Consider the following 26,098-nt stretch of genomic DNA (forward strand, 5'->3'; position numbering starts at 1 on the left):
TTTTTATTTTATTATTAGTAGTATTATTATTGTATATATATTTAATTCCTGCTGTTTTGATATCTTATTTTCTGTCTTTAAATTGCTGCTACTCGACACCAAATTCCCCCTTGGGGATTAATAAAGTATATATTCATTCATTCATTCATACAGTGTTACTCCTCTGGTGTGTGGCCGTAACCGTCTAGATATGAGAAACTTGGTACAGAGGACAAGGTGAAGTTTTTGGCTACTTGTCACTGAGGCCGCTGGCCACCATAATGTGTAAATTGTGCAAGGAAATGGAGTTTTGCACGTACGCTCGCCTGAATTTGATTGCGCCTTATCTTTCAAATTAATCCCCTAATACACACACAGTCACAGCTAACATACTTGGTTGTTTGCCAGAGAGCTGCCACTTGTGCGCAGACATCATATACAGAATATCCGGTACTTTAATCTCATCTGTTCATTGATGACCGATCAATAGGAGGAGATGCCAGTTGTGCACAGACATCACGCAGAATATCTGGTCCTTTAATCAGTAATCTGTTTATTGGTCAAATTGATGACTGATCAATATTTCCCCTGGAATCAAAGTACAGAGGGCAACGCACTAGCACTTGCTTGCTTGCCAGGAGAAGCCAGACGGGGACTTATCTGTAAAAACTGCTACAAAAAAAAACTGATAAACTGCTGCACAGTGACTGCAACGTACTTTTATGTGACTATTAATGAACCATTAGGTGTTGCCAGACAGCACTTACCCTCTCTCTCTCTCTCTCTCTCTCTCTATATATATATATACATATATATATATATATATATATATATATATATATATATATACATATATATATATCAGTAAGCCACCAGACACAGAAACAGCTTCTTTCCACTGGCCGTCACTCTGATGAACAATTAATCAGACACCTCCATCTGCACTATTTGCACTTTTTTGACTACTGTTGTTTTTTTTATTTGTATCTTGTTTATTGTATATTGTGTATAAGTATGAAGAGCTAGGTGAAACCGGAGTCAAATTCCATGTATGTGTAAACACACATGGCCATTAAAGAGGTGCTGAAGCTATCAAATGTGTTAACATCCAGCAGCCCACACAAAAAGGCCCACATGTATGCATGCATGCATTTTGCATTTTGTGCGTGTCGTGTGCTCGTTGCACAGCAGGAGACCAATAAATGAAGACAACACAACATGAAGTTCTGTGAAAGGGTAATGGTGTTTAATGGTCTACAGTTATGGCCAGAGTTATCCTTTGCTGCGTCGCGGAAATCACATCATATATATATATATATATATATATATATATATATATATATAACACGTTGTCCGCTAGTAACACAATAAAAAGTCTCTCTTGGTCAGAGTATGAATACATTTAGGAGTAACACAGAGGCTTGCCGATTTAATCTCTCTCTCTCTCTCTCTCTCTCTCTCTCTCTCTCTCTCTCTCTCTCTCTCTCTCTCTCTCTCTCTCTCTCTCTCCTCTCTCTCCTCTCTCTCTCTCTCTCTCTCTCCTCTCTCTCCTCTCTCTCTCTTCAGCACTCCTGCAAATAAATTACAACCATCGCACTTTAAAAAAACAACAGAACTCAAAAGCTTTACATTTTCTCTTTTTCCAAAATGCAAAAGGAACAAACTTTTCATTTTAGTAATTAGGTTATACAAACGATGTTACAACTTTACGATTTTCAACAGGTGTTAAGACAATTTTTCGAGTGGCATAAATTGACAGTAAAATACAGCTATAAAAGTGCTCCATCGATAACAAAACGGTTGATTGCAGATTCCTTTTCTTGAGATATAAAATTTTAAAAACTAGCAGCAATACCCCCCCGCCCCCTTTTTTGTTGTTGTTTATGCTTAAGCTCTACTCTCTGACTATGGGCCATAACTTTACAAAAGTGTGGTTACACAGGTTCGTGGATAAACAGGAATGTTGTTATTGGGAAAGGTTCTCCTCAGGCCCAGCAAACAAAAGGCAGATTCAATCCATGTCCGAGCCTATTCATGCATTCGTCCTGTGCTCATCAGTATTTGCCAAGCTCACACTGGGCAAGCGGTAAAGCCATTCTAATTACTGGCTCGTCCCTTTGAACCGGCCCGCTCCTGATTTCTAAATGGGTTGCTTAGTCATAGCGGGTCCACATTTTGCTTCCCCCAGCAGTTTCCCTCTTGATTCAACCTCACAACATTGTCATTTTTTTTAATGCAACTGCCTTCGTCACCCGGGAGCCTCCTTTGGTGACCGTTAGTTGTTCTCTTGTGAAACTGTGGTTTCCTGAGGAGAAAAAAAAAGAGCGAGAGGTCAGGTCGTTAGTCTCTGAATTACACTTATCCCATTGCCTTTGAGGGCTTCCTGGATAAAACAGGGTTACTCAAAGTCAGATTCACCAATTCAGACCTGAGGGTTTCCAATGTGATACGGCACCTAATCGCTCGCCCTTCCCAAAAATGAAAAAAAAACAAACAGGAGTTTGCTGTTATGTACTTCTGCTTATCTTATCTCCCTCCTCTGTTTGGTGTTGCAATCCAATGCACTAACAGTGTTATGGTCAAGGTGTGCTTATACAACCTGTATATTTCCCGATAAAGCGCTCTTGTTTTCACATCCGTGTGCTATTTTCGTTTGGCTTTGATTCATTTCACAACGTTGCGGCATTTGGATTTGAATTAAAAAAGGTAACGCTATACATCCCACAACGACATTTCTGGCCTCGCCTAAGCAGCAATTTTGATGAAACAGCAGCAACTGGAAACACGTGTAATGGATAGGAAATGGAGACTTTCTATTAAATCCTTAAAACGACGGAGGGTGCTGCTTTAATCGCTTCTGGGTCGTGCCTAATGAGGGTACCAAGACACTATAAAAACCTCCCACTTCCTGCTCATAAGGGGGGTCTGTAAGCGCTTCTTCATGTGGTGGTTTACGTAGTAATTTATACATTGAGGCTTTCAGGGGTTTTTTGTACTGCACATATTGCCAGAATATCACATATCTTTGTGTTTCACGTCCCACAATCATAACTTCCGCCTACAGAATTTGACTTTGCAAGGTTTGTGTGTCCGAAGACATTGAATATCTATCAAAGCCATAAAAACAAAAACAAAAAAAAAGCCCCTTACAAATGGAGTCCTCTCTCCGTGTTTGCTCCAGAAGGTCATCTTCACCGTGTTCTTGTGGCCCGTCCGCTGGTCAAAGGTCTGGCAGGTCTGGATAGGCGGACTGTACAGGTGCAAACTGGCTGCGCACTCTGTGTGGCTGCCATTTTCCACCCGATGCAGGCCGAGGGAGTCTGAACAGGGGAAACATACATTGAGACAGCGGTTGCCACTGGAATGCTGTGAGAAGGGGCCGCTCCTGGCAGGCAGACCAAACATCACACCGGGGCTCTGATGGCTTTGAGGAAACACTCAAGACATGGAAAGTGGCTGCGCTAACGGCTGAGTCCAGTTTTGACAGAACGTCACCTTAAGAGGCTGGAAACCTTTGGCATCACTCTGTGCTGTAAAAACTGACACATGGTCCCGACTGTTTCAGAGATAATACGTATCTCATGGGGGACAGAACACAGAATGTTTCTTTTACTGTCCTGAACACATAACAATGTGAAGGTTTTAACACACAGATTGCGGCAGGAATGAGGCGTAAAACCTGAAGATAAGTTCACAATTCGGCTCTTCTGATGGGTTCTTTAATTGTGTTTTGCCTGGGCTGTGGTCAACATCAACTCAGGAGATTTTAAAGTTGTGTATAAAAAAAATCATTAGTGAAGTAGATACCCCTTGTGTGAGTTTTGAGGCTTTAACGTGTCTTAAAAAAAGGCGGTTAAACGGCTAAATGTTAGCTTTTTAACTTCTGACAACTGCATTGTGCATATTTGTGTTTTTCATATTTCATATTTGCACATTGTTATTTCGTATTTTGTACAGTGTTTTCATATTTTATATTCTGTAGTGTTCTCATATTTTCATATTCTCTTTCCCGTAGAGTGTGTTTTCTTATTTCTTCTTCTTCTTATTTTTATTTCTTCCAAAACTGTTGACTCAGAGAGCCCTGCGAAAAAAATTCCAATAAGTCTGGACTGTTGGTTTAAGCTCAAATGGCCAAATAAAAACCTTGAACCTTGAACCTTGCATTGGCGCTTCAAAAACCATGTAAGCTGTGTTAATTTGTGAAAGTTATCTTGCAGAACAAAACATAAATGTTTGTTCATACCGCAGAGAGATTATTTTCTGAGATAATCCAAAAACCCAACGGATCGGCTTTTTTGTCGACGGGACTAACTCCCGGTGTCGAATCCTCCAAAACAGCACTTTATGAAGAATTTCTGAAGCAAAGAAACAATCCTCACCGTTTATGTAAGCGACCTTGTTCTCCTGGAGAATCCTCTGTGACTTCTGGCGCATGTCCCCTTGTGATTTACTGTCCGGCCAGTGGAACAGCGTCTCCTTCAGCTGACCCTGCAGCAGCTTCATGAAACAATGGGAGTCTGTGTGGTCGTGGATGCTGCTGCAAAGCGCACGGAAACGCACAAGGACACCGTGTCAGAATCACCGTCCTCTTTGCGAACAAAAAGCAACATTTCATAAATCGGCCCTAGAAAGGAATTTCTGGGATTCTTGTCACACGTTTTTTTTATTACTTTAGATTTCTTCTTCTTGCGTCATGACAAACAAACTGTTCCCCTTGTGAGTGATGAGCCGTAACAATTGCATAATTCAAGCCCCTCTTGTGAATAACAGTTTGTAACCATTCATCCTGACTGTTAGCGCTATCTGCTCGTCAAATACGATCTAACCAATCAAACTTAACTTAAGTGGATCTTTACTTTTCCACAGACGTTTGGTTCAGATGTTCATTCGCTGACATAAAGAGACATGCGACGAATATATCATCAAATAACATTTACATAACCTTCCTGTCTGTAGAACACAGCACTCTCTTATCTCTATTGACTTGAATAACCACGGGAGATAAGAGGTAATAGCTTTACGCAACAGCCATAATGGGTTTTGATTGACAGGTGATCTCTGAGATCTGGTTGATTGAGAAAAAAGTGTCCGCCTCACCTGCCGTGGCCTTCTCCCCAGCACAGAATCATGAGGTTGAACTTCCCGTTGCCCTCGTCGACCAAGTTCCTCGTGTACCTGCAAGAGAGGAAGATTTGCTAAGAAGAAGAAAAAACACACACAAACGGGGAGGAAACCGGCACGTTAGAAAAGGTCTCTAAGGAGTCTAGAGATGAGCTTTTGTCCCAAAATGTTAATTCAATGTTCCTGGAAATGTTAATTTGAAATGGGAGGGGCTGGATGGGCGGCAACAGAAACACAAGCTGCTGAATTCCAATAATGTAGAATAGTTTTAGGACAACGTGAGCACCAATGTAATGCATTTCCACGTGTCGAGCGAACTCCAGTAACCCACAGTCGTAATGCATGACTTATATATTGTTAAAAACACTATCTGTCACCTGAATGAAAATCCAGCTGGACCCCAGGCCTCCCCTTGGGGAGGAGTGGGGGTGAACAGACAACAAAAGGGGTCATTGCTGCTAATGTTGTGACCACACAGATCACTTGGGCCTGCAAGTATTGGTATTTGAGTCCCTGCTCTGTGCTGTTCCGTCGGGGTCTCCAGGCAGCTGCAGCAGCAGCGCCCTGCGCGGACAACAGGCTGCAGTCCGCCAGCGCGTCGGGAGCGCGTGCGTCCGTCCTCGGTGTTGATTGGATCGCCGCTCACACTCCCTCCGTTGACCCCCCTCGCTAATCAAAACACTGGGGCCCTTTGAAACACGTCTGAATAGAGCACCCATGTTTTTGTCGCGAGGAGGTAAAAACACGAAGGATAAACTGGTTTGTTTGAGGCTACCGAAAAAAGAAAAAAAACACACACAATTCATGTGACTGCACGACATTTCTAAACGCAGAAATGGCCTGCAGTTACATGCGTTGTGTGTTTTTTCTTTCATTCCTTTTACTTTGAATAGGATGCGAGCAAAGATGTTATTTTGTACGGAAACCCCAGCATGTTTTTTTCATTATAAACATTTCAACTGATTGTATCAATGTTATAAATGCTTTCAATCATTTGCTAACTTTTTTAATAACCCCTTTTTTCAAAGTACAAGCAGCAGGCATACAATAATACACAATATGAACAAAAGCTTAAATATATATATGATTGGCAAGAAAAGAAAAAACACACATTTGGACTATAGCAAAGCACAGTAGGCCAAGGTGACAGACAGCGACAGAGCAAGAGTGCAAAGAGCAGCAGCATAAACGAGTAATATCTGATTACAATATCAGAAACATTGCAAAGCGCAGCTTATTTTGTTGTTGTTGTTGTTGTTGTTGTTTTTTTTACCTGTACTGGTCGAACTTTGCATACTTCATCCACTCCTGAGGGTTGCTCTCGTATGCTTCCATTATGTCTTGGACCTGCTCAACATTGATGCAGTCGCTCTCGAAGATTTTGTGCAGGGTTTGTATCAGGTCGTCCAGGGTTTCTGGCTTCACCACCTCGGTGTGCTCCATCTCTGTGCGCAGCAGGGGGGAGGAGGGCTTTCTGCTTCAGATAGTTCTCCTCGGTTCAAAACAACAGGTTCCTCTTGTACCAACTCTCCGAGTCCTTTACTTTTTATAGGCTGGTGCTGCAATTTGGGGGCGAGCTGGCTGTCGGAATGTACCATTACGGGAGGAGGTGGACGCCCTCAGCACGCAGTCTATTTTAAACACACTTTCTTTTCTTTCTTTCTTTTTTATCATGAGCGCATGATGACGTATTGCCAATGGAATAAACGCAGCTGCATCTTCATCACACTCGCGCAATAGAAATAGCACATGTTCTATATATTAGTTTCTTTTTTTGCATGCTTTCACTCAAAAACAAATGCAGTCGCTTCACTCATCAGCAACTTGGACTAATCCTCTCTGCCTCTACCACGTTGCCACAAACACAGCCCCCCCCCCCCTCTCTCTCTGCCTGAGCCATTTCTCCAACAATGGATGACCAGCCACAGATTTGTGTTGTTTTGGTGTGTGTGTTTGTCTTACAAACAAAGTGTGGATGGATAAGAAAAGTGTGTGTAGAGGGGGGGGGGAGAAACAATATTGAATGGTGCCATATCAAAAAAAGAGATCATGACACAATGGACAATGGGGAAGTGATTTATTAACACTCCAGATGCTTTGCTAGATTCATTCAACAAGGCATATTGGCCCGTCACTTATTGTCTTCTCTACTCCTTGTCAAAACAAGATGATTTCATAAAAGGTGCAGCCTTTGCTGTTGAATAGCTCTACTGATTCAATCAATTAAATTAAATGAGAAAGTCACGTCATAGAAAAACTAAAAGTAAAAGGGATAAGCCCATTATAAGTAACAAAGAAAAAGGAAGAAAAAGCAACTTCTCATTGCAGAGATATAGTTGCAACTGTATCAGTGGCCCGGATCACTGGCCTGAGATCAGTAACAGGAGACACACTGGGTAAAATGCCTGTGTCCACAACACATAACTGTGGGATGGAATAATGTAAATCAGACACATTTTTGTGGAACATCACGGTTATTGGCATGTCCATGTATTGGCCACTAAGTCATAAATCCATCTTGTGGATGCATCGGGTTCCTCCACATAAACACACAGCTCCACCCCGCAGAAAGAAAAGAAGAGGACTGAAGGCAATGCAACACAGTATTTGATTGAAGTTCTTACTGGGTCCTACTGTGCAGATGTAAATGAAGTGTTTTGTTCCTGCACGCTGATGAGCAGTGGTTGCTCAGACATATTATATTAAATATAATTGCATTTCCAGGTGTCAGAGAAATCAGAGGGACACTGCTGGCTGGAGAGCTGCACTCCCCTCTTTTTCATAAAAGGATGAGTTTAAATCATCAACATGTTTACTGGTTTCCACAGGTTCGGGTCCAAACCAGTGCTGAAACTAAACTTGAGTCGGAGGAGAATCCTCTCTTCCCTTTCATAATAACATGCTGCATAAAAAGTGGAGAATGTTCTTTGCAATGTTCTTTTTTTTGGCAAGTTCTCCTCTGAGATGCCACATCATCAACAGCAGATGTTGCTGAGGCTCCACCTTGTGGCTAAAAGTCAAACCGACGCTACACACATTTAGTACCATGGATTATATTACATCATGCTCTTGATTTGATGGGGAATTACATTCAAACTGGTTTCTTGATTTTGCAAATCTTAAATAAAAAGAGCGAATGTAACTTTGATGTGGGAAATGGATGAGGTGCTGATGTTCATAGATTGCTTAAATCCGCGTGTTGTTTTCATCTGCTCATACTAACAGAACAGCTTTTGACTGGGTAAATACCATTTCCATAAATAAAGAATAATAAAGTGATTTTTTTCCATAGTTTATTTTGTAAGTATTTCTAAAACATCTCTGGAACAGAAAAAGCAGGAAAAAAACGCAAAACCTCACTAATAATTCATCTTTAAGTACAATTCTAGAATTACTACGTGTGAATGCAGGCTTTTGTTTACCTATTCCTCTACACTAGAATGTTTGATGATGATGACGATACGTTTTTGTACTATTATATTCCCATAGCATGCTTTATACATAAACTGTTCACTGCTTTTACAACAAACTGCATGACAAATTGATTTGTTGCATTTGTGTTAATAAGATAAGATAAAACAAGATAATCCTTTATTAGTCCCGCAGTGGGGAAATTACAGGATTACAGCAGCCTTGCACCCAAGAGACACATAGTAAATAATAACATAAAAAAGTAATATAAATAAACAGTTAAACTAATATATATATATATGTATTTTTATTTTTTATTTCACACTTTAGGGGTCAAAACTAGTTTCGACTTGAACTTAAATAAAACAAATAGTGTAGCATAAATCATATTCGTAAGCCCTAATCAACACAGAAATAAGGACAAAGTGACGAAATAATTATTAATACATATTTGATGAAACGCAGTAAATTGAGAGCAAGACCCAGTGAAAGCCAAACTGCTGCACGGATGATCCAAAGTATTTCATCAGCAATAAATAAACATATTTCCCCTCTGCGTTTCGCCGGACGGAGGCTCGGTTTGAACCCTCGCGGCCTCGGTAGCAGCAGGAGGAGGCGGAGGAGAGCATGACTGGTCCTTTGACGTGGAATATTTCCGTAAAGAGACGATGGAGGAGTAGCAGCGCGCAGCGCGAAGATATATCCCGCATTATCCTTCAATCGAGACGGGATTTCACTCGGATCTGGATCTGGGTCCTCGGGAGTCGACGGACGACAGTCTTCCGCAGACTGACCCCCTTTCTGCTCCCCCGCCTCCTCGCGCTCAGCTACAGTCATGATTAAAGCCATTTTAATATTCAACAACCATGGGAAACCTAGGCTTTCTAAATTCTACGAGCATTATGTGAGTAACGTGGTCATTCTTTGCATATTTTGTATTGTTCGTAGAGGATGTGACAGGCGGAAGTGAATACAAAAAAAGACACTTTGTGTTGTGTGTGTACGTCTTAAAGCAAAGCAAAGTGGATGTAGCTATACCTTTAAAAAAAATGCGTTCATGCCATGTTGTAGCAAACTGTTTGAATGGGAAGGTGCGTTCAGGCTACTTTGTATCAAATATCAGTCTGATCCCTGCTGTCCTTTTGCAACACTATGAATAATTAAACGCGCGCGAGCCGAGCCGAAGCTATCGCATTCCGGCTGGAGCCCGTGCGCACCGGAGGACTGTGGCACAAACGTCTCGCGTAAAGTGCAGCGACGTGAGGTCACTCTTGTTTGTGTCACATGACTTTATTAACGCTCGTGAGAGTCTCGTGCTCTCGCCAGCGGCCTTTCCGCCGCTTCAATTAGCTCCGTTGTGTCTCAGTCGGAGGGAGGGAAGTTCACCCACCTGCGCTGACACCCAGCAGGTAGCTGCTAGCCGGTTATGTAACAGCCTTTGTCGGGCAAGCTGCCCTGGCTTGTGCTCATGATTGGATTTATATATCTCACGGTTGGCTGCATGCCCATTATTTTAATATTGGGGCCACAATGGCGAGGTGACGTCGACGTAGCAACTTAATTAATTGGCAAATGTCTGAATTAAATGTACTTTTTTTTTTTTTCAAGCAAAAAAAAGAAGCTTCACAAATGTGAGGTTTCTCTGTGTACTGCACTGAAGTTCAACCCTGAAGTACTCTTACTTCCATTTACTGCTACCTTTACGTTACCACAATTCAGAGGGAATTTTGTATTTTTTTTGTACTACACTGCATTGATTTGATAACTCAAGTTAGTATCTTTGCAGATTATTACATTTACAAAATCAACAAATGCAATATGACGTGTTATTAAAGGTCAAGATAATTATATTTTGAAGCTGATAGTTATGTTTTGAATGCATGACTTCCAACACAACTGTTTTACTTGTAACTTCTACACTACATTATTGCTACTTTATTTTCAAATACAAGACATGAATACTTATTTCACCACTGGGTATATGCGAGTAAGATGAATATATTTGTTCCACAATTGTTTTCATTATCAATTAATATTTCATCAGTCAGTTGGTTTATATTATTACATTTTAGAAAACTGTGAAAAGGCCCACCAAACTTTCCCTGAACCCAATTTGGCATCTTCAAATTCTGAATATCAATAAAAAAACGATATATATGTTTTGTTAATTTTCATTACAAGACAAGGAAAAGCTGCAATTCATTAATTTGAATCGAATGGTTTCTGGTCCAGAATTCGGACACAGGTCAGAAGACAGTGATTGGAATTTGTCACAATTGTTTTATGAACAAATGGATTAATACAAAATAAAAATGTGCAGGCACATTCCCTGCACTTAGAAACACGAGGCCGAGGATGGTTTAATATCTACTTACGGAGCTTCAGGAGGATGCATTGAACGTGACTGGATTATAAGCGGCCCGCGTAGACGCCATCTGTTATATTAAAAAGCCGCGGTGTCTGCTTACTGGCTGGCAGGGTATAATATTTCACACATTCTGGTAGCTGAGAAAACTGTTTTCAGCAGCAAGTTCAGTTATGAACTTGCATAAATTAATCCAATATTTACAGCAAGTGACAAGGTTAGTGTTCCCCTGTTATTGGAGCTCCCCCCGGCACCATGTTCTAAAAAACAAGCTGCTGCGGCATCATTAATCTGTGAAAGCCGTATCGCTGCTAGTCCCATGCTACAAGTCACACGGCCTTCCAGCCAGCTGCATGCTGCACAGCCCCCTCTCTCTCTCTCTCTCTCCCTCTCTCTCTCTAGCACCCTTTGGTGGGGCTGACAAAGTGTTAGAGATGCACTCGCAATAGATTCTAACCCCCGTTGAGGATTATACGGTGAGATTAAAAAGCCTCCGACCACCTGCTTTTGTGTCTCATGTGTGTGCATTTTTATTTTATTTTAAGGCGAGATGCCGCAGACAAAAAGTATTGTTCCTCTTGCGCTGATCAATTTGGAGATTTAGGGCATCTTTTAGACTGGTGGAAAGAAAACATTAAAAAAATCATTTATTGTCTCATTTGCATATTTAAATGTCAGAAAACATTTTATACAAAAAAGTATAACCTAGGGACTTTCCATAGAGATATGTATGAGCTGAACGAAACATTTCCCCCGTAATGTTTTGCAAAAGTGTGTCATGTTACAAAACAGATCTTTTAAGGCCGCTTCCTCTAAATATTTATTTTTCTCAGACTGAGCCAGAAATGGCCTCTTCAGTCTTCAGCAGGACTTGCATACACCAAACTTCCCAGTGTCATTCCTATCTATGTTCTGAAACTATTTTTGCAGATAGGTTTGTCCTTTTCCTTTTTTTTTTTTTTTTCAAGGTTTCAGATATTGTTGAACAACACGGGGTTGCACAATGAAAAACATTTTTTTTATTACTTCAGAAAAACACCAAAAAGCACAGCCAGAACATTTGATCCCTAAAAACACAAGATAAGATATACTTTATTGTCCCACGGGAACATTTTTCTTAGTCTCCATCCGCTGCATAGAACATAGATCAAACACTCATGCATGAACATGCTTCAATACACATGTCGACAACAGTTAGGAATAATACAAGTATACAACCGAGTCAGTCTGCAGATTGTCATTCTAAAGCTGAAGGCAACAGCTGGGATTGTGTGTTCAGAATGTGTGTGTGTGTGTGTGTGTGTGTGTGTGTGTGTGTGTGTGTGTGTGTGTGTGTGTGTGTGTGTGTGTTGAGTCGGTCAGCATCATCTCTGCCTCCCTGAGAACGGATGTTTCACGTAAGGGCTGAAGATGGTGATGGTGGTGTCAGTTTTACAACGAGGCGGTGAGCATCACGGAGACGAAAATGGATCCTTTTAGGCTGTTGACGTTATCGTCTGATTCATGGAGTGACGAAAAGAGATGTCATAACCTTTGACTCTAACATGTCAAAATAATGAAAGGACACATTTTAAACCTGGCTTTACCCAATGTTCAGATATCTCCCCTGGAAATGTATGCACATGATGATTTAGGAACGCTTGTATTAGAGACAACATACAAAATAAATAAAAAAGCTTTCTGAATTGTCATGCTTATCTATTAGTTTGGTGTCTCCCCTTACATTTTGTATTGGCTGAAATATGTTTCATCCCCAAAAATAACATAATGCTTAAATCTGACATTTAGAAACCGAATGAGACTTGAATCTATCTTCTTTTTTGTTGTTGCTGTTGTGGGACTTCTATCCGCTCAGGAAATCATTTTGAGCTGCAAAACAAGGCCCGAGGATGTTTGAGATTTTGAGCGTAATCTCATCCATTAGCAAACAATAAGATGAGCCTGCATTGGTTCGGTTTGCACAATGACATCACTGCCTGTGCAGCCCGTGGGCACCAGTTTATGTTTAGATATGATAAAGAGAACGCTGAGTGTGTGTGTGTGTGTGTGTGTGTGTGTGTGTTGTGTGTTTTCCCTCCAAACTAATGCATATGTTCAAGCGAAAGAGAGGCCAGGGGAACCATTTATTCTCCCGCCAACCCAGTCTTCTGGATGGGCGTAATGAAATGGCTCACTGGAAGCAATTAAGTGCGCAAACAACACATTATTCAGCAGCTCCTCGGTTTTATTTTGTTTTGTTGACGCTCTCTGTTTTTCCTCCCGCAGAGTGAAGACACGGAGCAACAGATCATCAGGGAAACCTTCCACCTGGTCTCGAAAAGAGATGAGAACGTCTGTAATTTCCTGGAAGGTGGAATGTAAGCATGGGATGGGGGAGGGGCTGTGTGTTCCAAATGCGAGCGGAAGTTAATACTGGAGTGAATCATTTATGAGGAAAAGCTTTATGAACGAGGGTCTTGCACTTATTTGTCCTGTCTGTCGACAGAAATATTTGGGCCACACGAAAGCCACATGGTGAAGAAAAAACTCATTGTATTGTAGCGTGCAACTACTGAGTGCTACCACATTCACCCCACAAAAAAATCCCTTTATTCCCACTTCCCTTTGTGTGAATACACAGGATTAGGCAGGGTTACAACATTCCCACAGTCGACTGGATAAGCATTAACGTTTCATATCTTCTCATATTGCTCCCCGTGTTTCAGGTTGATCGGAGGATCGGACTACAGGCTGATCTACAGACACTACGCCACGCTGTACTTTGTGTTTTGCGTGGACTCCTCGGAGAGCGAGCTGGGGATTTTAGACTTGATCCAGGTAAAAAGCCTGACATCTGTTACGCTTTCGGTGTCTTTATTGATTTGTTTTTGTGTTGCAATCCATAATAAGTGTTTAAAAAAACGTTCACTGAGACTCAAGTTGAACCGATGTTAGAATTTGGTGGTCAAAGGTCACCGAGACCTCACAACTCAACTCAATATTTCACATGCTGATTGGGACAATTATCTCTTAGGATCAAAACGATGAAGTGCTGATATTTTTGGACAGACAAAACGTGACACAGGATTCCAGTTTGACATTAAATTCCTTCTATTTTCAGGTATTTGTGGAAACGCTGGACAAATGCTTTGAGAACGTCTGTGAGCTCGACTTAATTTTCCATGTAGACAAGGTAGGAAATGCTCCCGTGACAGTTGGCCTCTTTGTTGTGATGCATATTAATAAAGCCGTTTATATTGCCTCCTATTACAGTGTCACACTTATCCGATGACTTGCGGCTTCTGCTGTCACAGATTAACCGCTGTGACATTGACAGATTCGCAGTGACTTCCCAGATTTTGTGGTTGAGCAATCGGCACAGTCATCTCTGGTCCGTCCAATGACTGTACAGTTTTGTTTTAAAGCGATTTCTAACTCCAATACTCGCTGCAATGTAGAGCTGAGCGGTTTGTCCATCAATCGATTAATGAATTAGTTAATCAGCAACTCTTTTCATAATTTATTTGTGGTTTTAGTAATTTTTTTTTTTTGTGTGCAAAAACGGAAAACATCTTCGCCGTCAGGAGGAGTCTTTGTCCTCTGTGAACTGAATATTATTGGGTTTTATGCAAAATACACAATTTAAACATGTCACGCAAATGTTGTACTTTTTGTACTGTTTCTATTCTATAGAAAAACAATTCCTCATTTAACATTTGTAAGCAGGACATACAATTTGTTAAATGTTTTATAACATGCGATAATGTAGTTGTCAGCAGCCCAAAATGTTTATCAATATATATCATCAACTAGAAGGTATCTAAATAGATAATGAGTGTATAAGTATAATAATAGTAAAACACAATTCATTACAATTGTGTTTTACTATTATCATAGTCATACACTCCTTCTCTATGTCTATGAGAGGCATTAACATGTATGAATACCTTCATTTATATATAGATATACTTGCATATAATTGTATATTAAACACTTAAAACTATGCATAGCGCAATGTTTGTTTACTGCTTCTAAATATCAGAACGGTTGACTGGAAGCACTCTCTTCACTGTGACTGTTTGTTTTAATGATGACAATAAGACACGATCCCTGATCTTATTTAATTTTTTTCGCAGGTGCACAACATTCTGGCGGAGATGGTGATGGGCGGGATGGTGCTGGAGACCAACATGAACGAAATCATCACGCAGGTGGATTCCCAGAACAAGATGGAGAAGTCTGAGGTAAGCCTGTCCGTGTCCCGTCCGCCGTGTGCACTGTGCGACTCGATCCCACCGCCGCTACTCTCTGCCGCTGCCGTGCACGGGATGCAGGCATGTGTGTACGCTGCAACCTGCATGCTCCTCTCCAGTGACCCTTGTGGATGCTCCCTACCTCCTCCTTCGAGTGTTCGTGCTCCTTTCTATTACTTTTCTTTAATTTCTTTTGCGGCCTCTCCCCTCGCTGCTGCGCTGCTCTCAACACAGGTCAAGACTCGACACATCCTCTCCTGTACCCCTCAGTATGAAATACTGCATCACATGTCATTTGCTACGGAGACGTAACCGTACCTTTGTCCAGTGCATATCCAGAATTTGTGACCATTGAAATCGCCATCTTCTAGTGATGTGGATTTGTCATATCTTTGTGAAAACAGGCTGGTTGTAGGCTTCTTATTAATATTTCAGATGAGATTGTCAATATAATTTATTGTTGGAGTAAATGCTTTTCCCAGTGTCTTTTTCGTTTTGTTACATCTATAAGCCAGTGTCCTTGCTTAGATATCTGCTCTTTGCAAGGACATTGCTTTGCTTCCCATCCAGCTTCTGCAAGCAGATAAACATTTGTTTACTTATTGCAACGTTTTAATCCGACAGACAGCCAGAGACAATTTCATGAATTCATTTCTGTTTTGCCTAATGTGGATTTTAGCCTCCGACGCTCCTCAAGCTTAACCGGCTTTGTTTTTTAAATTACTGACAAAGCACTGCGATGACGTCTAAACATTGAGGCAATGTTATTGGGGAGTCCATTTTTAAAAACTTTTGCAATGAGAAATGCGCACACAAAGTTGTACACGTGTGTTGTATCAACAAGGTAGGGAAGGGTTACATTGTCAGTTTTTTTTGTTTTTTTTTACTGGCTGACCTCAATTGTGCACTCTAACATCTGAATTCAAGTTTAAGTGCTAACAAAGTCCACGTTTTCTAACAATCTGACCTGCATTGTGTGCTTTCAATGACGCGGAATCTTCTTTTTTTTTTTAAATTGATGTTCTGTAAGCAGAGTCCTTGACTGTTCTACAATCATCAGAGCTGACCGTCCTTCCCATTGGACCTACCCTAGACCGCAGTTTGTGTTTTTCACACTGATGCTAATTGAAAATGACATTGTCCTTTTAGAGGGCAGTGTCTGGGGGAACAAGGAATGCGCTGTTCCACTTCCAGACTGGCAAAGACTGATTCAGTGGCATCCGTGCTTTTTTTTTTTTCCATCAAACTTTCTCAATTATTATCTGAATTTCTGGCGATAAGACTGATTGTAGGCAAAGCTTTAGATCATTTTTGCCTTTTAAAGATGTGGTCTACGATAGGTCCTATCACTTTTTTCCCTGTGGAGATAAATTGTAATTACTTTAATCTGCTTTAACATTCCTCATTCCTCTTTTTCCTGACCCTGTCTAGTTCTTTCCATTCTTCTCTCTCTTTACAGACGTTTATCTTTCAGTCTACCAGGCAGGACAGGTAGACACAGGTACTGCTAAATTTAAAGTACTGTAACCTTAACTGAAGTTGATCCCTTCCCCACCCTAAGTCTCACCAAAAGGCCCTCCATGTAATAGCAAACTGACTTCACTAACATACAGTATGAATCTTTCATGGCAGACCCAAAAATGTTTTGCCACCGGTGAATGTACAGTTGGCGGATAATAGAAACAGCTGAGTGTCATAGAGATGGTTGTTTCCGCTCATTTCTGATGCTGTAGTTTGTCTCTGTGCACTGTACATGATGTCAGGTGTACCTGTTATATTGTCCACCCTGGCCTAAAAAGAATAGTTCAATATTTTGGGAAATATGCTCTTTTGCTTTCTTGCAGTTGGATGAGAAGTTATGTAGCTGCAGCTAGCAGCTAGTTAGCTTAGTGAGATGTCTGTAGCGACAACTAGCAGCTAGTTAGCTTAGTTAGATGTATGTAGCGACAACTAGCAGCTAGTTAGCTTAGTTAGATGTATGTAGCGACAACTAGCAGCTAGTTAGCTTAGTTAGATGTATGTAGCGTCAACTAGCAGCTAGTTAGCTTAGTTAGATGTATTTAGTGACAACTAGCAGCTAGTTAGCCTAGTTAGCTAAGTTAGATGAGAAGATACGGTAGATATGTAGCTACATATTGGGAGTTATGTGCTGGACAATCTGTTGGCTGGGGCCAGTTGCTGGGAACTTAACCAGTTTTGGTCCTGACAAATGCGAATTTGGACACATAAAATGGCAAAATTGTTGTATTTGTATAGAGATATAACCTGGTCATTGTTAAAAGTGTTAGAGGTGCCCGTAGGTGGATTTGTCTTCACATGTTTGGACAGAGCCGGTTTCCTCCAGCCTTTGTGCTAAGCTAAGATGAGCTAGCTGTAACTGTTACTGTAGCGCCACAGGGGTGGTATGAAGTTTCTCTTCTAAGTCTCGGCTAAAAAGCAGATGAGCACATTACCCCAAATAATGACTTGTTCCTTTAAGGCCTCCCCCTCTAAACCACATATATAGTTTGCCTTAAACCAACAATTAAAACCCTCTTCTGTAGACTTTTTATCGCCGCTTTTCTTTTGTACCGGTATCTCTCACAGACAAAAGATGCACTCTGTAATTCTAGTGTACAAAGACCAGAGAATCATGCCATTGTTGTGTGTTACACAGCTGGTGTTGCTATTTCTGCACATATTAGTCACCCAGCGTTTGATTAATAACCCACTATTAAGGACTTGCACAGTGGGTCCCCAGGCTACCCCACTGTGAGAGGAAAAAATATATCTTGGAGAGTCTGACTCCTGAATACTGAGCCCATTTGCTCGATCAGCATTCCCCCCCCTTGGTTAACGCCACGGTCTACTTTCCCTCGAACACAAGTCTCCTTGATTCTTGGCAGAAGGAGGAATGCTGCCCCATAAGACAAACACTCCATTGAAGTAACCTTGTGAAAACGAGCGAAGTGGATGAATCCACATTCCAGACATAGCTTCTGCGCATCATGTCGCTAAATGATTTATGAGGCCGCTCGTTTGAATGAGCTCCGAAACAGAGGCAAAGAGAACATGCAGCTCTCTGTGGTGGCTCGAAACCCCATGGGTCATTTTTGGGTCTGTCCACTGAAGATTCAGTCAGGGAGATCTCTAATCGCAGTGACTCTCACATGTCTGCACCTGCTTGAGACAAACACATTGAATCATTCACTCATCACAATTTTTTATTTTTTTTTATTGTAAAAAAACAAAAACAAAAAAAAAATTGATGATTTGCTTAAAAATGCTCAATTGCTCTTAAACGGTTTCACATTGAGATTCATTGTGTTAGAGTGAAGTGCCCCCCACTGTCCCTGAGAATAGATTTCACATTGTAGTTTAGTACCACCAGGTTCGCAGCCTCCTCATGTCATCAGTAGTTCACACAATAGATGTGTCATCGGCACAATATTCTCGTTCCTCCGCTCACTAATATATATTTAGATAGCCACAGTCATGTGTAGTCTTCTCCAGAAGTAATTCAACCCTCTATTGTTATGGCTAATGTCATGCTAACATGTTTTTTCCCCCCCAAATTTGACACATATTCTATACATACCTATCTATCCAAACATCATTTCCGTCTTCACATCCAAATCCATTTTTTTCCTGCTTTACCCAGTTCTCTCCTTGCATTTTTGCCCTTATCGGTCCTCGAGAGTCCGGTGGGTTCACTTTCCAAGTAATGCTGCCTTTTGTCCATTTGATTAATGTCCAGTACTGCTAAGTACATCAAACCTTAGCGAATGGTGTAGTGCAGTGTGTCCTCACAGTTGATTCATAATTGGCTCTGGTTGTGATGTAAGTCATTAAAGAACCAACTAATGCATGTGCATATGAAGCTACGAAGGCATCTGAATGTACATTTGCACACGTTGTCTGTCTTTGTAGCTGTCGGTGCTTTTGCATTTCTGTCGGCGGTTGACTTTTCTTTCTCTTTTTTCGTCTAGTGCTTTGTTTAGCACAATGTGTGCGTGTGTGTCCACTGTTCAATGTGTTGTCGTGTGTTTAATTTTTTTCATTTGTATTAACTGATTTGTATCTTGTCAATCCTCCGTGTGTGTGTGTGTGTTTGTGCGTGTGTGTACAGGCCGGTATTGCAGGAGCGCCTGCTCGTGCCGTGTCAGCGGTAAAGAACATGAACCTGCCGGAAATGCCCAGAAACATCAACATTGGTGACATCAGCATCAAAGTGCCAAATTTACCCTCCTTCAAGTAGTGGCAGCGAGATCGTGAAGCTGCAGATGTCAGCCAATGTTTACGATGCAATTTGTTTACCAAAACCTCAAATTACCAACTCTTATCCAAACTACACAGCTTGAAGGTACTGTTTGATTTGACACTCCTTGTTTTTGGTGTTATATCTCTATTTTTTTTCTTCTCTCCTGTTAAAGAAAAAAATATAAAGTTTTACGTATTTTGTTTGTTCTATCTGTTGGAGGGAAATTGAAGTATTTATTTATTTGTGGTACATTCCTTCTGCCTCGATGGAGGTTTGCCCTTGACGTTCAGCTGCTACAGTACAGATCTGTGTCAGTTTGTAACTGAAATGATTTCACTGACTCAAGTGTTTACTCAAAGGAGAGAGCGTGGCAGGTGGTGACGTGGTGGGACCGTCTCATTGGTGTGGCTATTCCAGACCAGAGAACTCAATCAATGGAGGAAAGAGCATGAAACTATTTTGAGTACCAAATCGAAACAGGTCGGCCACAGTATTGACAGTCATGCATTACAGCTTGTTTGTAAAATCAGCGCAAATAATATTATTGTATTACAGATATGCTGTGTGACAGAAATATGGATATATATATATACATATATATATATATATATATACACTGAAATGATTTTCTCTTTTCTTATTTGTATGCAAAATATTTTTAAATGATTTATCATGTCTTCTCAAATAATAATCTTAATTTTATTCTGTGCATGACTTTTTTTTTCTTTTCTTTTTCAACATAATAAACTATTGAAACTCAACCTTTTGCGTTTGCTTTATTTGATTATTACTCTTATGTTATATTGTCAATGTGTGTCAAATATACCTAATCATATGCCCAGAGGTGCAGCATGTCATTACATCGTCCCTGGTGATGATGCTCCACTGATGACTGTATTAATTGTTAATCACACATTCAGTTATGCTTTATACATCTGTTGTGAAGTAGTTATTAAGAATACATTTTTGGTTGTGACAACTCTCCATTTCCACACTTACTTGGAGAATAGTGCTGCATATAATCCGTTAAAATCGTATAAACACTTACTGCTGCCGACTTGATTCTCCTTTTATGAATGACTATATATATATATATATATATATATATATATATATATATATATATATATATATATATATAATATATGTGTCAAATTACCAAAAAGAAAGCCTTAACACCTGCTAATGGGGCTTTTGTAAACACCTACACCAACAACCAGTCAAACTAGTTTGTCTTATTAATGCCTCCACAGACCTATAAACCATTAATACATAATCTAGTTCAACAACATACATATATAGACGTTTGCTATGCTTACTCGATAGGATGTAGTACAATAATGGTAATCTACCACATTGTTGAACAAGAACAAAATAAATGCTTGTTAGTGACAAAAAATATATAATTTTATATTATAATACTTTAAAAGAGCCATTCTACATAATGAGTCCATTTACTCATTATTACACCTTTTTAAATACTACTTCTTTACTTTTACTTAATTAACATATATTTATATATGCAATTAAGTATTTTTATTTTTTATAATATGGTATATGGTACCAATACTAGCAGTAATATTATAAAGTGTAACTTAAGCTAGCCTTTTTAAAATATGGCTGTAAAACAATAATGATGCTTCTGCGCATTTGATGCCGGCACTGTTTGTCCATCGCGTATTCCGTAGTGACTCCTGGAGCGGATGCGTTATCGTGTGCAGCTTTTATGCAAACTGAGGCGCAATGCTTTCACAGTGGCTTTAAGATACAGTTTTTGTCGACACTGTTGTGTTAGAATAAACCAGTGACACACTTTTAAACTTGCATTCATGTATCTCTACAGTTTATTGATTGGTCTTTATCCTGCACTTTACTGCGCATAACCGCGCAGCTTTGACTGTCACGTGAGTCGTCTCGTGACAACCGGAAGAAGGAATGACAACAGTGAGGATGCTGCTGCTGCTGCTGCTTTGACACTTTTCAACTCTTCATTTTTCATTTGCAGAAAGCAACAGACAACAATGACTTCTTTTATAAAAGAAACACAAAGGTAAGCAGCTTTTGTGTTTGTCCTTCGAGAAATAAAATCCTTCCAGTAGCGTTAGCTTACGTGAAGATACCTGTAGCCATGTAATCACGAGAAAAGAAAGGTGGTGATTTAGTGCATACATGGACCTGAGAAAACACGTTGCAATAGCTTTGGGGATGACTTGTGTAGCTAACTGCCCTCATTAAGCTGTGCACCTATCTGAGTGTCTTGCTCTCTTACGTCTTCACAGTAACATTTAACGTTACAGGACATCTCCTTGTTGTCTATTTCCTCTTCTATTGAGACTTTGTACAATCCCCCACAACATTGCACAAGTTACTTTGCTGACAAAATGTTTTCGACTAATAACATATGTCGGTGTGATGCACTGTTTTAGGTTCAAACTAGGTAGCATTGGGCAATCAGACCACCTCCAACAAAAAACAACATGCCATGTGTGATCTAATGTAATATGAGGATCTGTAATATGTGTGAAAACATGTCAAATGTATCAGAGCTGTCCATTTGAATTACATCTATGTTTGTAGTGCTACTACTTGACTGGAGTAAGACTGAATGATCCCTTCTGATGGGAGTATATTAGCTTTGTGGTATTACTACCTTAGTTTTGAACAGCAAGTGAAACAGCTGTGAAAACAGTAGGGCTGCACAAATATCTGGAATTTTATCGAAATTGCAAATCCCTCTTACGAAATCAGTTAAAATAAAACAAATTTCAATATCGTTCAGCCCTAGTACGCAGCCGGTTTACTCTGCAGTAGCTATTATGTCTGTGTGTGCGTAATAGTCTTAACATTTATGTCCACACGTGTACCTAATTTTCGTAAGCACTCTTCACCCTTATTCTGATGTGCAACCTATTGAAATATATAGAAGATAATGTTTGCTGTATGCTGTCACCGCTGTATTGTTTATAGTCTATGTGTGTTTGTTGTCGATGTATACAGGTGCCTTTTGAAATTCCCTGTCAGCCAGTGCGACACACCTTTCATGTTTGACATCAAACCCTGATTATGTTTCTTAACAAAAAGATCTGAGTGCTTTCGACAACGTCGTCATTAACACTCGCGACTCTTCTCTCCGAACAGCATAAAAGAAGCGGTGACTTTCATCAACGCGATTGATGTGAACAAGTTCTCCAGGCTGATCTCCCGCATCATACAGAAGCTTCATCTGAAGGTGCAGCGACTGCTCACACTGTTAACCGAGCCAAAGACAAGAGGCTTTTGAGGCTTTTGCTGCAAAGCTGTAAAGCTGTGCATGCATAATGACTTACTGGAGCACCAGTCACACTCTAATGAATGCACACACGTGCCTGGCCCTGTTGATCACGCTGGGTTTTACAAGACTTAGCTTGCTGGCAAGGTGTCCGTCATTAATGCTGCGAACGATGCGTCTGTTGACTTCTGTCTTTTGATTTGCTCAGAGAAATCAATCCACCTTTTGGTTTAGTGAGAATATTAAAAGACACATTGACATGTCAAGTAAAGCACAGGCTGCATGATGGCTTCCTGTTGCATGTGCAATACGTAGAGCCATTGTTAATGTTATACATTTAATCTGTGATTTTGCTATTGAAAAGAGGTGCGTTTACACTGTGTAAGAACCCGGTCCAAATGTCAAAATTTGAACTCCTGGATATTGTATTCAGGACACCCACACAATCTATTCTACATTTTTTTCATATTTTGAAGAGTTATCGACTCTCAATCAGAAAGGAGCTTTTCATTTGTTCTTCCCAGTTCTTGAAAAGTAGAGTGAATCATGTCTTCTACACAGGGCAAGCGGACATTCAGTGACGAGGAGGAAGAGAAACTTCAGGCCGCTCTCTCATTGGATAAACAGGCTCTCAATCTAGTGCTGGAAACGGCTGCCTTCATACTACAGCAGGTGAGGGTTTCATCTCATTTTTCGTCATAGCAAAGTTTAGCTAGGTTTGAGTCCTTTATTAGTACTCCATATTTAGTTATTAAATATAATGAATGTCAGGGTTCAACATTAGGTATTAGATGTGATGAGGAGGCCAAGTAAGTAAAACATTTTTCTATGTAACGATTTATATTGCTTTGTCATTGGGAAAGAAACCACTTACATATGTTGTTTCAGTGCAGACAAGAGTGTCAGTACACTTGATATTTACCTCAAGGGCTTGTTTTCATCACACACAAGTATTTACCTGAGAAAAAAATCATCAGTAAACAAAAAGGCAATGAAGTTTGTCTGTTGTCTGTCTTGATTTTGCCGGTCGACCATCATCTACCTTCATGTCTTTTATTGATTTTTTATCTGTGTTTGACTGTTGTGCACATATTGTAAATGCGTCAACATTTTATAATCCTTGTATATTTCATTTTTTATTTCTGTTTTTAGGTTAGTTTTAGTTTTTTAACATCTGCCTCTCGGGACTACAGATGGAAAATAGCCTCTTGGCTAACTCTGGCACATTTAACAGAAATGTTTTTATTAATGTGCATTGTCCCCTTATTAAATAAACCATTTATCAAGTAAATGACCATGAAAAGTGCTTATGTGCATGTTTCCAGAAAGAAAGTAAGTCAGTGTGGATCTCATTGAGTCCATTTCTCCAGCTGGGGTCACTGTTGTATCATGAATTTTTGTATTGTAGCAACGTTAGTGTTTAGGGTGAACTGTTACAGCGGTACGGTACGTAGAGTCACTACTCTCTATCTCCTCTCGTCTTCAGGCGGTGTATAATAACGCGAAGCCGGCCTCTCTGCAGCAACAGCTGGAGGCGGTTCATCTAAACCCAGACAAGGCCGAGGTGTTCTCTCAAACGTGGGCCGCGGCTGGACCCGAGCTGGTGGAGAAACTGAAGCACAGCACCTTTGCCCCGAAGAAGGTGAGGCTGATAACCGGCTGTATTGGTTACTCGCTCTGAACTTTGCCCCCATCTACTCGCGCTAAGCTCCCTGAGCGTGTTACTGAAGCGGAAGAGGAATTCTCTGCCAGACACTCTTTTACACTGTTTCATCCCTTTTCCAACCGAGCACTCTTTAGTGAGAACATTATAGTCACTCAATACTAAACTGAGAATCAACACGGTCCATATTTAAGACTGACCTGCTTTTGTGCGATATCATTCCAGCTTCCTGTGCTTACGAAGAGTTCCTTCGCCAAGCAGACGAGTTGTCACATCCATTTTTTACTTCCCTCCCTATAAGTTGATTAAGCGCTGACACATCAAACGGCATTCCGTACAAAGTCAAGGGAATTAAGATCTAACAGCCAGTAAATAAGCAGCGTGTAACCATCCGTCACATCAGACCGCTCACCTGCCTGGGTCTCGCTTGCAAGTCATCTCTCTCTCCCCGATGAGTTTGTTGCTGCCAGCAGAAGGCCGTGACAGCCATTGATCCTGGAATCAACCTCTGCCACTTCTTTGACTTTACAACTCGCGTGTATATTTTTTTCATCAAATTTTTCTATTGATGAGAAAGCAGGGTTTTGTGTTGCGTATGTGTTAAGTCATGACATTCTCACTAGTCACGCTATCAATTAAACACCCGTCAAACTGGAGGTTTAAGGGACAGTTCACCCCAAAATCCATATTTTTCCTCTTAACTGTAGAGCTATTCATCAATCTAGATTGTTTTGGGATGACTTGTTTAGTTTTGGAGATATCGACCATGAAGATGTCTAACTTCTCTCCAATATGATGGACTATATGGCACCGGGCTTGTGGGGCTCAAAGCGCCCCACAGAAAACAAAAACATGCCTGAACTGCTCACAAAGTTTGTGGGTTATCCTGATTGACCGGGTCATCTCTGGAAAATGACATTGCTGTTGAGTTAAAAGTACAAAATATAAAATATATTTTTGCCCTTTGAGTACCACAATATTGGAGGGAAGGAAGACATCTCTACGGCAGATATCTCTAAAACCAGACAACTCACACCAAAATAATCTAGATTGACGAATAGCACTCAAAGTAAGAGGGAAAATATGTCTTTTTGGTTTGACTATGGAGATGTGGGGAGCTTTGAGACTCTTTTCACAGCCTCCGATCCTCAAATGCATGCTGCGTTTAAATGTCTTCGTTGGGACGGACTACTCGTTGAATTACCTTTCCCCGCCGTACCTGACCGGACGTTATTCTTTATGTTGCTCTCTGCCAGTTGTCTGATTGATTGGCCCCGCTGCTGTTTTAATCAGCGTTGCTGCTTTCAGGAGAATTAAGAAATGTGTCTTTGTCTGCGGTGAACAGCGACGATACCTTTTTAGGTTTCTTGGTAATTTTCTTATTTTTTTTAAATGAACACACTGCTGCTGGGATTGTGCCACATAACGCAAGCAACACAAAATATTAGCGTGAGGGAGCAGGAACCACAGACGTATATCAGACTGGATTTACATTTATTTTATTTCCGGGAAATAAGTAAGACATCATAGAGCTGCAAATGTTTATTCATGCTAATGAATCCAGTGGTATTAATGTCCTGCCCGTCCCCACCTCACACCTGTCTCCTGATGCCGTGGAAGCATCCAGACCCAATAAGTCACACATGGTTTATTATTACGGCCTCTCTCTGCATCATAAAACACTTAACTGGCCTGCCTTGACTCAGTGCTGCTAATCTATCACGCTGCAGCTACAGCTGGCGGAGAGTTATAGTCCAACAACATGGCGCTTGGAAACAAGGTGGTTTGAAACTTTGAGGAGATTAGGCAAAGTTTTACA

At 40.6% G+C, this 26,098-nt stretch overlaps 3 protein-coding genes across 3 annotated transcripts in view; 2 read left to right on the forward strand and 1 right to left on the reverse strand.

Moving 5' to 3' along the window:
• Positions 1-1,203: 1,203 nt before the first annotated feature.
• Positions 1,204-6,580, reverse strand: cdo1 (cysteine dioxygenase, type I). The gene is made up of 5 exons (XM_079222482.1): positions 6,374-6,580; positions 5,077-5,154; positions 4,359-4,516; positions 3,130-3,299; positions 1,204-2,284 (listed from the first exon to the last, which is right to left on the reverse strand). The coding sequence occupies exons 1-5, from the start codon at positions 6,541-6,543 to the stop codon at positions 2,255-2,257; spliced, it is 606 nt and encodes a 201-aa protein (XP_079078608.1). The 5' UTR covers positions 6,544-6,580; the 3' UTR covers positions 1,204-2,254.
• A 2,762-nt stretch (positions 6,581-9,342) lies between these two features.
• Positions 9,343-20,109, forward strand: ap3s1 (adaptor related protein complex 3 subunit sigma 1). The gene is made up of 6 exons (XM_079222593.1): positions 9,343-9,415; positions 13,142-13,233; positions 13,582-13,693; positions 13,977-14,048; positions 14,992-15,099; positions 19,217-20,109. The coding sequence occupies exons 1-6, from the start codon at positions 9,347-9,349 to the stop codon at positions 19,343-19,345; spliced, it is 582 nt and encodes a 193-aa protein (XP_079078719.1). The 5' UTR covers positions 9,343-9,346; the 3' UTR covers positions 19,346-20,109.
• Positions 20,110-21,369: 1,260 nt separating this feature from the next.
• commd10 (COMM domain containing 10) overlaps positions 21,370-26,098 on the forward strand; it is a gene marked incomplete at its 5' end in the record, with an annotated part of 51,796 nt that continues 47,067 nt past the window's right edge. Inside the window, 4 exons of the mRNA XM_079222235.1 lie at positions 21,370-21,398; positions 22,487-22,577; positions 23,178-23,288; positions 24,103-24,258. Coding sequence (XP_079078361.1) covers positions 21,370-21,398; positions 22,487-22,577; positions 23,178-23,288; positions 24,103-24,258 — 387 coding nt within the window. The remainder of the gene's footprint in view (positions 21,399-22,486; positions 22,578-23,177; positions 23,289-24,102; positions 24,259-26,098) is intronic.

Source organism: Taurulus bubalis (assembly GCF_910589615.1).
Source record: "Taurulus bubalis genome assembly, chromosome: 8".
Taxonomy (NCBI): domain Eukaryota; kingdom Metazoa; phylum Chordata; class Actinopteri; order Perciformes; family Cottidae; genus Taurulus; species Taurulus bubalis.